The sequence below is a fragment of the Geospiza fortis genome, unplaced genomic scaffold (assembly GCF_000277835.1).
Source record: "Geospiza fortis unplaced genomic scaffold, GeoFor_1.0 scaffold100, whole genome shotgun sequence".
Classification (NCBI taxonomy): Eukaryota; Metazoa; Chordata; class Aves; order Passeriformes; family Thraupidae; genus Geospiza; species Geospiza fortis.
Window position 1 is genome coordinate 1,879,082 of NW_005054350.1, and position 16,056 is coordinate 1,895,137.

The 16,056-nt window shown below is 35.7% G+C and overlaps 1 protein-coding gene across 2 annotated transcripts in view; it reads left to right on the top strand.

Moving 5' to 3' along the window:
* CDH19 (cadherin 19) overlaps positions 1 to 16,056 on the top strand; it is a 35,391-nt gene that overhangs the window by 10,104 nt on the left and 9,231 nt on the right. For both annotated transcript variants that reach the window (XM_031058875.1, XM_031058876.1), the window contains exons 6-8: positions 1,053 to 1,306; positions 3,692 to 3,828; positions 11,216 to 11,337. In XM_031058875.1, the coding sequence (XP_030914735.1) occupies positions 1,053 to 1,306; positions 3,692 to 3,828; positions 11,216 to 11,337 (513 nt within the window). The remainder of the gene's footprint in view (positions 1 to 1,052; positions 1,307 to 3,691; positions 3,829 to 11,215; positions 11,338 to 16,056) is intronic.

The window sequence follows — 16,056 nt, forward strand, 5'->3', positions numbered from 1 at the left end:
GAGATCTCAGAAACTTTAAAAAAAATCTCTAATAATTGAAAGAAAATCCTCAAGTAAGCTGGATATGCAAAAAAGTCTACTGCTTTGGATTCTCTTATTCTTTTCATTTAAGCTTTGTGATTTGATTGGAATATTATGAAGGATAAAAAAGAAAAATGCTTTTATTTCTGTTGACATTTTTGACTCATTCCTATTACTACTGAATATAATAGTGACAGTCAGAATATCTTAATTTTGTCCGTAACTGTGCCACACAGTGCATCCCGTTGTGAGAAAATGTTCTATCTCTTCTGTGCATTGCCTGTAAAATATTTATTAATAAATTTCAAGCAATCTCACCTCACTTCTAACACCTCCTGCAAACTGAAAGAACTTATTAATATATTAGATAGTGGATTTTTTTTGGGACATAGTTTTAAAAAGCTACTAAGTACAATCAAAAAAGACCAGTTTATGAATTAAGAAAATTAATATTCTTTGATACTGTGTAATTATTTTGGAATCACTCAGAAAGATTTCTCAGTCATCTCAGGGATCATCTGAAATGAAGATAGAGTTCAATAGCCTAGTGAAATGTAGGCCCCTGAAGAATTGAATGCTTTAAGTGTGAAAGTTTTTGTTTGTTTGTTTCGATCTTTTTTTGTTTGTTTTGTGGGGGTTTTTTAGTGTGGGAAGCTATTCCTTTAGTATATTTTTTTTGTTTATTTATTTATTTATTTATTTAATTCAGAAGATAAAGACTATCTAAATTTTAATGAAGCTATGTGTCATTAGGGGTGACATTCTACGGCAATTCTTTTTTAGTGTTGCTTGACTGCAGCATTAAAGCCAGTGTGAAATGTGAAAGCTAACAACAAGTACATTTGAATTTGAAAGTGTTTTTAACATAAAAAGGAAACCTTAGAATTAACTTCTAGTAGTAATCCTTTTTCTAAACAATATTAAAAGAAGTATAGCACTACTTTGTCTTTATTCTCACACCATTTATTGAACTATATTTAATTTAAATGTGAAGAAAGAAATATTCCAAATCTCACTTTCTTTCTTAACAGAGAGTGGATTATGAGAGCAAAAGGAGATACAGTATTCAAGTAAAAGCTGTAAATAGACGCATTGATGAGCGTTTCTTGAAAGAAGGACCATTTGAAGACACAACCATTGTCAAAATCAATGTGGAAGATGCTGATGAACCTCCAGTTTTCACCTTGGAGAACTATGTGATGGAGACTTTTGAAGGAGCTATGAGGGGCACACTGGTTGGGGTTGTAACTGCCAGAGATCCAGATGATGATGAGAGTCCAGTCAGGTACCTGTCTTAAAATGTGAACAGGCCTTTAATGCAAATGTAGTTGGTATTTCCAAAGGATATTTCTGTTCCTTACCAGAGCTCACAATTACAGTTAATTGTGCTTTTACTGTGATAGTCAAGGTTATTGCAGATGTCATGGTTTAACCCACATCAGCAGGTAAGGACCACACAGGCACTTGCTCACTGCCACAGCCACTGGGATGCAAAAGAGAATTGAAAGCGTAAAGTTGTGAGAACTCAAATAAAATAAATTCAAATAAAGACAGTTGTTTATTATTATTTTATTGTAATAATAATAATAATAATAATAATAATAATAATAATAATAATAATAATAATAATAATAATATCAAAGAAAATAAGGCATGAGAAAACCCCAAATCTACAACAAATACCCAAGAAAAAAAAGTCATGCAAAAAGACCCAAAACAATATCTCACTACAAGCCAGCTGACACCTAGCCACTCAACCCAACAATAGCAGATTCTTCTTTTTATGCTATCCATGATAAATAATTTTTCTGTCTCTTAAGGGAGAAACCAGGTAATTATCTTAACCATGGGATTTATAATTAAAATAGCTTCTTGAATTGCCTGACATCACTGTGTACTGTGCAATTTAGACAAAGCAGGATGCAGTGACAAATGGTTGAGACACAAAATAATTTTTGGTGTGTAGATTTCTAATAGGAGAAATACATATATATTATGCTACAGCTTCAGAGCTATAGGTGGTGATTTATTATGATTTTCCACTAATTTCCTGTTATTTATTAGACTAATAATAGAATAAATTAACTAAGAAAAAAAATGTACATAGATTTTTTTTGTTCCCCCTTCTAAAAGGGCTCATTTGGTCATTTGATTAGATGACTTCAATATCTCCTGTGGACCAATTAAACATGAACACATATCTATAATTTCTTAGTCAGAAATGTTCTGGAGGAACTGGCTTCAAGTTGAATATGCCCACATAGTCCCAAAACAATGATAAAGGTATTGCATCAATGAGTTATTTTAGAAGAGAGTATATCACTTCTAATACAAAGAAATGTTTTTGGGCTCAGTGCCATGAAAATTAATCTAATTTTGAAATTATTCCTATCATAAATGAAAACAGTACTTATAATATAGAAAACAACTTGTGTTGCTTTGTGGACTCCAGGTTTCAAACAAACAAATTAAAAAAGATGTGCAACAAAACCTCACTATGTTAGTAATAAAAAATAAAAAATTACAAATACCTAATATATTTTTTCTGAAATTTTTGTCAAGATTTAGATTACCAAAAAATTCCCAAACAAAATGACTATGTCAGAAAAATTATTAATACCTTAAATAGAAGTTTATGTGTATCCAAACTTTGGTTCAAATTATAAGAGCTTTCACTTATAGTATTGTGCTGGTTCTTCGATTTATCTTACTGTTTTTTAAAAGAGACAAAATGTAGCTATAAATAACAAACTAGAGAGTCATTTAAACGCTGACACATTGTCTGAGCTGGAGTCCTAAGTGTCAACGGGAAACAGAAAGGCTTTGTCAAGCAGAATTAAAGGTACAATAAAAAGGAAAAATTGCATGTGGTCATTCCAAATTGGAGTGCAAAGAATCTTTCAATTATTCAAACAGGTTTTATTTCCATGAAATAGACTTTATTAGCAACTGCATCATATGGTCTTTTGCTTTGTAGAACATTAAAAACAGCAGTAAATATATTTTGCATTATCTTTGGTTGCTATTTCAGTTCATCTTTGTCCTGCAACAAGTGGTTAGACTTTAACAGTTTGAGCAGCATGTGTTTATGTATGTGCTAATGTACATAACCACATATCCACAACATCCAGAGCCTTTTCAGCAAAGACTCAGGAACACTGAGTCTTTCCTGCAATCTCCTGCCGTAGGATTTTGTACTCTGCCTTAGTGTCACCTCATTACAGACAGTTGTCTGTCTTTATAGTGCCCCTTCCCTTGGCATCGGAGCATGTCAGCAATGATAAAATAGATTTGCTATTATACCTCCACTTAGATGTTGGTGTTATTCATTTCACAAGTGGCAATTTTGCTGTTTCTATTCAATGAAGTCATTCACCTGCTGGGAGACGCCGACTTAGAAGTAAGAATGAATAATGCATTTCAGATTCAGTTCATATTAATATAGATCTGAGACGTATTTAGTTTTATAAAAAGAAGAGCTTTGATCTTGACAGCAGTGAATTTTAAATGTTTATACATGTACATTTTTCATGATTTCCGAGTTGTTGCAGCGCACATTTATATGCATATATGCACAGCTCTGTTTTCTCAGCTGACAATAGCTTTCTATATCCTTGCCTCTGATGGAACTTTTCAGTACTACAGAATGTCTTTCCTTTTTTTGGTGCAGGTACTCTATTGTCCACAGCAGTCATTTAAAGAGACTGTTCAGCATCAATGAACACAATGGAGCAATCATTACCACTGAACCTCTGGACCGAGAGATAGCTTCTTGGCACAACATAACTGTTACAGCCACAGAAACAAGTGAGTAAGAAATGTAAGGAACGCTGGGGTTCTTACACTGTGAACTGTAATTATCCTCTGTATGTGCCTTCTTTTAAGTGGAGAATACATTCTTCTTTCTGATTATATTACTGTTGCTTGCTACACTAAGGAGCATTATTAAAATGATTAGTTAAATAGAAGTGGAATGTATTTGAGCTCCAAGGTCCTGTGCTTTTTCATAAAAGATGACCTTATGAAAAAAGAAATTGTAATAGGATCGAGAGTGTAATGCTTTCAAGTTACACTGAAGCATAAGAATTGCTCCTGCTGTGCAAAATCTTATGTTAAATTAGACCCTGGTTAATTTCACACCAGATTTTTGACTAGTGTGAAATTAGCCAGGGTCTAATTTAACACCAGTCAGAAACCTGTGGCTCAAATTAATTGTGAATGTTAAGGCCTAAATCATCTAGACGTCTATTCAGGGACAATTAGAGCCTTGAAGCACCCTTTATATAGATTTCAGCTGTCAATTCTGTTTGAAAGTCAAATGCAAATTACCTCTGTTTGTGTTTTTGGTGATCTGGTTCCCCTGAATCCGGGACAGCACTAGAAATTTAATAGCTCCTCATTTTAAGGCAGTTTAACAAGATTACTGGGATATTATTTAAAAACTCTTCCCATTCATCCTCAGGAAGGAGAAAAACAATATGAAACTAGAGTAAAATCAATAAATCAGACCTATTTTGCCAAATAATCTTAGCACCTGTTCTTTACTCCTGAATCTCAGTTAAATGTCATTTACTGCTATGACCACTTTAAACATATATTATTCAACTTCAGGATTGCCAAAAAGGGGACTTCCCTGTAGAACATTACTGCTGGAAGTCTACTATAGGATAGTCAGTCTCAATTTTCATTGAAGTCTTTAACTTGTATTTAGGAATTGATGGTACTATCTTCCTTTTCAGCTTCTCTTTGAGATTTTAAGCATGAATTTCATTCTCATGTTGTTGGGCAGATGACAGGTGTTAGCAAATTTGATCTCTGGCATGTCTTGAACAGCTCTATGGAAACACAGCAGGACAACTTTGGCCTAGACTTTTTTGTTTAGTTAAACAATAAAACAGGAGAGAACCAAATGTTACAAATGAATAACTGTCTCTTGCAGCAAAAGAAAGTGAGTCTTTCACAGTAATGAAAGTTATTGTAGAGAAATGGAGACCCCATTATGTTCAAATTCTTATTCTTTATTTGTTTAATGATGATAAGGTCACTGTCTATAATGATATGTTCAAAAGATCTGAAGTTAGGTCACCTTGGTCTGGGCACACCTGACAGGATTTGTGTCAGGAACTAGCAGTACATTATTCTTTGAAATATAGTTATATGTACTGTGTGCATGAGACATTTGGTGGATGACATTGTGGCTCCACCGAAGCACAATCAAAATGTCATTAGAGTTCATCCAAATGAGATGTTCATTGTACCTTCGTCAAGTATTGATACTGCGTTACAACAGGCCCTGGGAGCCTGTTGATATGCCCTGACATTCACACACTACACAAGACTTTTGAGTCCATTGCAATGATTGCAGGGATCAGAGATTAGTGAGAGAGTCTTGACTCTGTTATTCTGGACCTGTGTTGTGGACCATCCTATCCTCATGCCATTGAGGGAGCATGTTTTAAAATTATTCAGAAATAGGGCCTAATGTTAAGTTGTTGGAACTTAAATGTGAGCAGGGAGAACTTGCAAACTTTTGACTCTCCACTTTATGCCTAAAGCTCAAGAAAAATCAAGTTTCCTTTAATAAGTTTTTATTTGGTTGTAAGAAACTTTCACCAAGTACAAAGCTGAAGCACAAACAATGGCATTCTAATCTTGCCTGAGAGGAAGAAATCTTTAAATCATTACTATCCAATTGACAGACAGTCAGTACTGGTTTTCCCTAAGCTCAGTACTGGGGTCAGTTCTATTCAATATGCTTTATCAATGATCTGGATGATTGGACTGAGTGCACTCTCAGTCAGCTTACCTATGGCACCAAGCTGGGCAGTGGGATGTTCTTCTGTTGAAGGGTATAAAAGTTCTGCAGAGAGATGTGGGCAGGCTGGATTGATGGACCAAGGCCAGTTGTATGAAATCCAACAAGTTCCAGGTCCTGCACTTGGGTCCCAACAACCCTGCGTGGCGCTACAGGCCAAGAGCAGAGTGGCCAGAAGGTCCTGCAGCACATCCAGGAGAGGACAACAGAAGGAGTGAAGGATTTGGAACACAAGTCCTATGAGAAGCAGCTCAAGGAGTTTGGGTTGTTTGGATTGGAGAAAAGGAGGCTGGGAGGGAATTTTGTCTACAAGTACTTGAAAGAAAGCTGCAGGGAAGTAGGGGTCAGTCTTCTCTGTCATGTAACAAGTAAGACAAGAGGAAAGGGCCTCAAGCTGTACCAGGGGAAGTTTAATAAGATACTAGTGAATTTTTTTTCTGCAGTAGGGTTGTCAAGCATTGGAATAAGTTTCCCAGGGAAGTAAATGAATCACCTTCCCTGGAAGCGTTCAAAAAAACCTGTGGATATGATACATGGTAAAAATGCAGGTGTTAAAATGGTAGGTGCTGCTGCCTATCTCTTGTCCCCAGCAAGCCTCTCCTGTTGAAAGGCAAGCTGAGTTAACATTCAGGCAATGCAGTCAAACCTCCACTCAACACCCACCACAGCTGGCTCAGCAATAGAGGCAAGAAAGGCTCTTTTGCAAGGTTTCATTCCAGCAGAGTAACACTGCTACTGAAGGACAATCCAAGGAAAAAAAGAATCAACCATGTGGAGCACGCAGCTTATAAAAGGGAAGGGGTGGGGGGCAGAGCTAAGGGGTGGGCAGAGGGGCCTGGCCATCAGGGGTAGGGGGGTGGCCACCAGGGGTACCAAGCCAGCGACCGGGGAAGGAGAAATCCAAGGAAGTTGCGACACCATGGGGGAGACTGTTTTTCTTTTTGGCAGGGATGACTCTATGATAAGTAGTTAATGTTTTCAGGGCTGAGGGCTTGAGGATTGACCAAGGGGGGAGAATTCATGGGATGCTACAACCTGGGGTCGTGGTTTAGTGGTGAACATGGCAGAGTTAAGTTGACATTTTGACTTAACTAACTGAGAAGTCTTTTCCAACCTCAATTATCTATGATTCTGTGATCAGTTTTACTTAATACTGTCAGTCCCAACAAAATTAACTCACAACAGACAAGAGTCATTTTACTACTTAGTCTTGCAGGTGTCCTTTCATGGTGGTCTCCAGACATGGATACAGGACTGAAGTTCTGTGATAATTTCAGTATGGATAATATGAATTTAAAATTGAATGTCACCCTGCCTTGGTCACATATATATTTTTGTTGATAAGTTTTTAACTTTTTGAAGTAGTCCTTTCTTAAAAAACTATTTAAAAAACTATTTAGGTTCATTTCTTTTAGGTAGTAAAGTAATTTGCCTTAGCATAAATGATAGTTATGCTATAAAAACATGAATTATGAAGATAGCATTCATTGTTAGTAGTAGTGCAAGTATTATTGTTATCATTACAGGTTTATGTTCACTTGGCTCATGTCAGTGTAAGCTTTCTTTAATCCCCTGCAAATACTGAATTGTGTTTTGTATGTAGAGATGGTCATTACTTTTATTTCCAAGTTAATAATACAGGTCCCTAGCAATTTAAGTGTTATCTTAATTTTCACACTAATCCAGCTTGTTGCACTTGACATCCTCTTCTCTTTGTCCTTGTTTTTCAAGTCCTGATCTCTCTTGTAGAGATTGTAACAAAATTTTTTCTGCTAATTGGGAGGTATGTAGATATTGTACGATATGGGTACATTAGCTGAATGCATGCTGCCTACCTTCTTTTCAAAATGCAACTAATGCAGTAACTCTGCTTCACCAAAACTGTAATAACTGTAATTAAATATTCACCAGACGCTGATTTCAAGAGTGGCTTTGCAATATGTTGCTCCTTCCCAAAACAAAACAGCTGTGATTTCAGAAAAATTAAAAATTTTCATATTGTTAAAAGCTTCCATAGATACAGAAATGAGAGAAATAGTCTTCCTTGTCATTTAATCCTATACTAAGGAAAGAAAAATCCCATCAAGGCAGCCATGGCGCTACAACCCAAATATATTAAAGAATTAGAAACAAGGCTATTATGAAATCCCTCCTGCCCACCTCCCCCCCGAAAAAAACAACAAAAAACCCGCAACCTTTTCTTGAAAGAGTACAGACATGATTCCAACAACGTGCTATCTAAAGGTTTTGTGTAAGCAAAGAGTAGGCTTTAAAGCCAATTAGTATCCATGAATGCTACAAACAAGCTGGGTCCTTCATGTATTGCTTTTTATACAACTGAAGCCACCAAGGTATTCCCTGCTTTCTGTTAAAGATTAAAAAGCTCTCCTTTGAAAGACAATGTAGTCAGATCTCTGCCCTATACATCCAATTGTGACTTCAGTAAAAGAATTAAGGTAACTCCTACACTCTTTATATTATTTCTAAAAGGAATGTATGCTACTTTTTATGTTTACCTAAAAGAAGTTGAGCATTATTTCATTGCCTATTGTATTATATGGACCTTTGATTCAACAGGAGAAATGTCATCCCACAAAGAAATAATTTTGAAATGAGTCTGACAGATCACAATGTTTGGTAAATTAGCACAGCTGTAATGACTTCACAGGAGGAACAGAAATGTGAAACTGCTGAGTATCTATGCCTTTATGTCTGTGGTACTTGCTTTTCCTGCTATTTCCTTGAGCAAAAGACTCGAGGCTAGCAGCATAGATTCCATAACATCCAAGAAAACAAATGTTTGCTCCAAGCACCTAGTGTATTATGCATTAAAAAAGTAATTTAAGAACCAACCAAACTCATGTAGTTTGAAAAGAGGCAGAGAGAAGTACATTTAGCTTTTTTCTTAAAGATCCATTTGACTAATTTAAATCAATGCCTTAAGAACTTCTGAACAAGTCAGATGCAGTGACACTAGCACTGAACATGAGACATATTTTAACTGTAATTATTGATGCACTCCTGGTTTAGGTATAGGTGAGTGATACACTGACAGATATTTAGGTTGACAAATGTTCAGTATTCCTGGAATATCTTAAGATTACTTTAATTGTTGAAAAACGTCTTAATTACCCAACAACACATCCACGTTAATGTGAGCATTGTTATTTTAGAGGAAATTTTTGCCTACAAAAATAATAAATTACATTGAGGATTAGCAGATATTTCTTAAAGCTATGCTGTGTAAGTCAGGATTCAGTGTCCTGATAGGTAAAGGACTTCCAAGAGCTATTCAATATAGAATCAAAGAATTAAGGAGTAGTTTGGTTTGGAAGAAACCGATAAGGTCATTGACTCCAACCATGAACCCAGCGCTGCTACGCCCACCACTAAACCATGTGCCTGCTGCCCGATCTGTATCTGGCACTATAGATACCTTCAAGGATGGTGACTCAACCACTTGCCAGGGCATCCTGTTCCAATGCTAGACAACCTTTTCCAAGAAGAATATTTTCCTAATACCCAATCTAAACTTCCCCTGGTGCATCCTGAGGCCACTCATCACTTTTTACTTGGGAAAACAAACGGAGCCCCCAGCTCCTTGCAGCCTCCTTTCAGGCAGTTGCAGAGAGTGATAAGGTCTCCCCTGAGCCTCCTCTTCTCCAGGCTAAATAACTCCAGCTCCCTCAGCCAATCCTTGTCCAGCTGGGCACAGGTTGGCTCATGTTTAGCTGCTGTCAATCAGCAGACCCAGGTCAGGAATGCTGCTGACCTGTTTGCAGGCTCAGCCAGTAGCAGTCAGCCACTTGGATTGACTCAGACAAGGCTTTGCCTTCAGCAGCACCTACATACAGGACTCCTCCTGTCTACAAGCACAAGCAGCCCACTCCCCTCTTCTTCTGGGAAGGCAGAAGATCACTAATGCAGACATGCACAGCATTCTCCAGATTCACAAGTACACACACATTCATGGATCCCTTCAGTATCTAATTCTGTTTGCCCAACACCCCTTCCTGTATCCCAAGTCCTCTTATCTAATTCACAGGTCCCCAACTCACCAGCCAGTGCACAATTGATGCTTACTTGAAACCCACAGAACTCACATACTAATCCCTCATGCAGCCCAGATTTGCAAGTCCTCCCTAAGTGTGAACCTCCCTAACCATTGTTGAGTCCAGTTTAAAGTTTGTTAGAAACACCATACACGAACCCCATGCCCGCCAAGTCTGAGGAGGGCACAGACAACTGTCCCCTGTGCTCCTGAGTCAGTAGCTGGCATCACAGACCCCCATCCCACTCCAGTATCTGGAACCAATTTTCATTCACACATATGCAGGTCACACCAGTAGCTGCCACTTAGTCCTTGCAGCACACATACATATGCAGAGAGAAAGAGTGAGATTATGCAGAAACATGTCTAAGAAAACATTTATTAAGAAGAAGTAAGTTGATAGAACAGACTGGTGATCAGGTGCAAGGCTAAGCCAGACAAATGCACTGTCTGGCCCTGGCACACAGTCAACCCCTTCTATACACTTTTCTAGCTGAACTCTCTTTGTTCCTCTCTGCATGTATCCCATGGGCCCATAAATCTCCCCTGAGTCCCCATTTCCCCAGATCTGGGGTACCTCTCATTTCAGGTCTTGCCAGTTACAAAGTCCAAGTTGATCTAGCTGGAATTGTTGTCCTGTGTCTTCTGGATAACCCATCAATTATCATTAGGTTTGTTCCTTATCATAGTCTCTGTGTTTATTTTCTCAGGCCTGTTTCTTGGTTTTGTGTCTGTTTTCCCCTTTTTCTCCACTGGTTTATCAATTGTCAAGGCCGCTGATGTGATGGAAAAAACATTCTCACACTTCAGGTGCCCACATCAATTAGTATACCTGACCAGGTTACATCCTCATTGTCCCCTCTCTTTATCTCTTGTCCCTCAGGTTTTTGATCCAGTATGTTGTTCATGGCTTCCTCTTTGTCTTATTAACTCCTGTTTCACTGGAAAATGACCAGATACCCTTAGAAGAGTTGACATTTTCCTAACACATTATCTTAGATATGGCTTGTACAGTAAATTTTTCTTATTCAACAAAACATTATTTAATTTTTCCTGATCAGGTTTTATTTTTACATTTAAATCAGTTTCTGATTGGGTAAAGAAAAGCATGAGTAAATCCAAAATTTTACATGAAATATCTTATTTCAAGACATACAATTATAATGGTACTGTATTATTTATAATAGTATAAAAATATGTCCATAGGTCTTTTTAGTTACTTTCTTCCATGCAGAATATAGTTAAAATTTTCTAATCTTTATATTACTTTAAAATACGTAGAAGATTATTAATAACTTTTTTTATTTCTGTCTTTTTTCAACCATTAGGAAATCCTGAAAAAATTTCGGAAGCAAATGTGTATGTTCAAGTTCTTGATGTTAATGATAATGCACCAGAATTCTCTAAAAATTATGAAACATTTGTTTGCGAAAATGCAGTTTCTGGACAGGTGAGCATGAAGTAGTTAGCCATCATTTTTCTCACTGCAATGAAGATTTGGTCTGAGATGTTTAGCATTGATTCTTTCAGTTCTGTGAGTACAGACTGCATTTTTTCTATTTCCAAAGTTAGTTCTGTTGATATATGCATAATATGAAATTTAAATTTCTGTACAGTGATATGTATTTTTTCCCCCTTTAAAAGAAAATCTGTATGTCTTGTTTGTATTTAAAAAAAAAAGCAATAAAGTACAGGCAGAATTTTCTGAAAAAAATATAGGACACAAATTTGTTTCATGTTAGGGTCACAGTTGAAAAACCTGTGGCTGGTAACTTCAGCAACAACATAAGAACCAAGCTTAGACCAATTTCAAACCAGATCCATTGTGTCCTTCAGATAGAAATCTTTTACTGTGAACTGAAATAAAATCCTGACTAGTTCAGTGCAAGTCTTAAAATGTTTAAGACACAGCCCTCACAACACCTTCCCTAGCTGGCAGCTTAATTTATTGTTATATTTAACATCCTTCCCAGGAGGTTATTTTCCATTTCCTACTTGATATCCACATGAATGGGGTATCATCAGTCAGCTACCCCAATTCCCAGTTACACTGCTGTCTTTCCATTTTCCTCCTGTAAAAAAAAAATCCAGGATGTTCAAAAAATGTTTTTTTGGGTAGGCTTTTTTTTTTGGTTGGTCAGTTTGGATCTTTTTAAAAGAAAAATATATGACATAAACAACAACATCTAAAAATACCCAACCAAACAAAAAAAGGTGTACAAGAGGAAAATCATCTATATGTTTTTCCACCATTCTAAAGCATTATTTGGGCATTAAAAAAAAAGACCTTTAGGATATATGTGATGGTTCTGCTCAAACGTTTTGTTGTGTTGGTTTCTCAGTCAAACAATCTCTCTTTTTATGCCATTTTCGTTTATTTCTACCTCAATTACTCTGCAGTTAAACAAAGCTTTTCCTGATGCTCAAATGATCTCTTTATGGCCTTTTGCATCCATTTATATATTTCTCTATCAGAAACTACTTTGTTTGTTCTGCATTTGGAAATCTTCCTGTCTGCAAAGGCTACCTCTGTTTAGGAGGTATTTGGAGTAAGCCATTTCTATTGCTCTTTGGGTATCTCATTGACAGATGAAAGTGCAGGCATTAAATCAACTGCTTCAAGACACCATGAATTAAATATGGATGCTTATAACATGGATATTTGTTATCCATGTTTTAGACTTGCCTCCCAGATAAAAACCCATGTGATTAATTTCTCAAGGGTTTTAGTATTCCATAGTCACCTACTGATAAATAATATCTGTATGCTAACCTATCAATAGCTACTTTTCAATATCAATTACATATATATATTAAATATTTTGAGAATCACTGGGTAAAACTGTTCTGCAAAGAATAGCAGTGTTAACAATAATAATAAATTCTTTAAGTATACTACACAGAATAATTCTTTGACATTTCAATATATGAATGAGGGATGAATGTGATATTTTTCTCACCTTACAGAGAAGAATAATGTTAATTTTTTATTTTCATTTTTATAGGTTTTTGATAATCACAAGCATCTTTGTTTAGCCTGTTGAGACTGCAGCAGTAATGATAAATAATTTTCTCATTAACAAATTATCTTGGGAAGAACAACAGGAAAATGCTACTGAAATGCATAATTATCACAGTCAGAGTTTATGATATTTTATTCAGCGTTTAAGATTAAAACAGAATTGTTAGCTGATGTACCTTCTTTGGTGTTAACTATTTTTTAAATTTTTACTCACAGATTTTTTTTTTCTCAGCCAGAAACCAAAAGATTCAAATGTGATTTTATAGGTGGCCTGGTTGTCCAATGAATAATAAAATTTACATTTCAGAATAATTAGTTTAAGCAATTAAAGGACTTATCCAGGATATTACATACCTTTTTATCTTAACAATATTTCTGCAATCAATTTTAAGCAGCTGTGGAGTCTGCTTATACGTTAAGTTGAGACTAAAGATTGTATAGCTACACTATCACACCTGCCTATCCTTTTAGCTGGAATCACTGTGCTGAGAGATGTTTTCAGAGATGTTCTGCACTTCTGCAATTCACTTCTTACCCTGATCTGAGCTGAGTTGTGTCTCATTTCATGGGACATTCGAAAATATATTTGCATGAGTTTACAGTGTTTAGGGGAAAAGGAAGGAAAGGCTCTGCAGAGGGAAAGATACCACTAAAAAATGAATTGCCTTATTCAATCTAGACTTTATCTTTTTGTCAGTCTGGTTTATAATAAAAGTAATTTAGAGTGAGGTTACAATTAAGTTATTTTTACATAGCCTAAGAGATTTGTGATATAGAATATAAAACACATCATGAGTAAAAATAATTGTTGTCCTAATTATCCAGACTCATACACAGTTAATAATAACTTCAGTCTAGATGAGAGAGCTTGCTTTGAAGTTTTGGATTGTCTGAAAGACTATGAAAATTCTTGGTCTGCTTTTATTGACTAAGTGCTGACCTTCAAGCCCCTGCATGGTGTTTTTGAGCGAGTTACAGCTATGTTTAGCTTAGCCTCCAAAAGTCATTCAAACAAAAGGATTAGATTTCAGTCTGTGGGACTATAATCCAAATTTGACAATAAAAATGGATATAAAGAAGATAGATGGTTTTGGCATCATACTGAATGCATTAATCATGTTTATTAGACATCTTGAATGGAATTTTCAGTATCCATTTAATGTTATCGTTTAGTACTGTCCTATAATACAGAAGTCAGCTGTATACTACACCAAAACTCAAGTTTTCTTTAAAACATTGAAAAACACTTTCACTGCACCACCAGTATTCTATAAACTGTTTTCCAAATGAATTGAACATGAAAGTTGCACAGTTGAATAGTCTTTTGTTTCACTACAGCTATAGTTATGATCAGATAAAATAGAACAATATTATTAAGGCATTCAAACCTGTGATTTCCTATTGATTAGACTTTTTGACTTTATAACTGTGTGTAAACACAGTAAATTATGACCACAATGTTCTATTAATTGTTTATATTTACCATTTATGGATGTGTACAGTAAGTACAAACCTTTGAACTTCCAAGGAAATATGCTTTACAAATATTCAAAACACCAAGATGACCAAATCCACCTCAAAGGTAGCACTAGAGACATCTCATCAAGAAAGAATCTCAAAAAAAAAGCCTAATTTCCAAGATATTAATAAATTAACTCATCTGCATGATGCAGCTTGAAAGATTGATGTAGACTTTATCAAAATCCTTATATTATATGTGAGCAAGCTGACCATCCATAATGCACCTATGCATGGTAATTCCAGCCCTTTTGTGAATATTGATCTTTCTTCCTATCAAAGAGAAAGCCATTTCAGCTGAAGATAAACTATACTGAACTACTTATTTTCTGAATTAATCTGTCATCTCTAATGCATATTTGTTCCGGTAATTCTGAGTTCCTTTACTTTGGGGATCACATATGAAGTGATTTTGATATTACAGCTTACTTAGCAATTTTTATTAGATTCAAAGAAGTGACTGAGTATGCAGGAACTTTGAGTCAGAGATAAGAAAAAAACCAAATTTATTTACTCAGTACTTGGCACATAATGAATTAATAATCAGTTACAGTGTAAGTGAAAAGTACTCATTTGCTATTACTTCTCTACATAATGAAATTTTGACAGAAGAAAAGAGAGGAAATCTTTAAACAAATTCTATGAGCATATGATTAATGTTAAAAATGAGTAGTTTGCTAAAACAGATCCTTTCTAGTAAATCATGATGCAAAATTGTTTTTCCTAGCAGAGAAATGAAAGTGAGAAGTAAGACTGTTTATTATTTCATATTGCATGTTTTCTTCAACATTTACAAAAAGCATCTGAGCAGTAATGATAAGAAAATAAAAAGTTAAAAAAACCCTCAACAATGAATGCATCCTTTAGAATGTAAAAACATGATGAAGCTGTGAAAGCAATGTATAATATAACAGACTCTTAGACTGAGCTATACCTGCAGATGCACTGAGTGTAACATGTGATGTTTTGAAACAGGGGGCACAATGACCCATTGAAAATTCCTTTTTCTGTTTTATGTGGACCATGATTCCACAACATTATCTCTTAGCAAAATGGCACAGGTGGGAGAAGTTTATTAGCATATGTGAGCAAACATAAAAAAGCACCTCAGTGTCACAGCATGAGCTTTGTAATTGTTAATTCTTTGCAGCTAAGTACCCCATTTTATTTATAGTTGAGCAGAAACATTTAGAGTAGACCCAGATAAATCAGTTGAGTACTGTGCCAATTTGCTTTTCAAAACAGAAGGAGTCAACAGGAGAACCTGGGTCTTGAGGTACCTGGAACATGTAGTGCTGACTACTAATCAACACTTTAAACTTTTACCTGCTCTAAACTCTGATGATCAGGAACTTTTATGAGACTGAGAAATATCTTACTGTTTATAAGACTTCTGCCAATTTAAACAAAATCAGTTCTGTACTCCCTAAAAAAATGGGTGATTAGGTCTCCTTCATCTTATAATCCACAGCAGAACTCCTATCAAAGGATGTTTTGTGGAAAACAAACAAAAGAAACTGAAGTGGAAAGAGAGAGGTGGTAAATATTTCTACTTCCCTCCATTTCTTTAATAGGATTGGTAAGACTAACACATAAAGGACTCAAAATTCTACATTCAGAGTTCTCTAG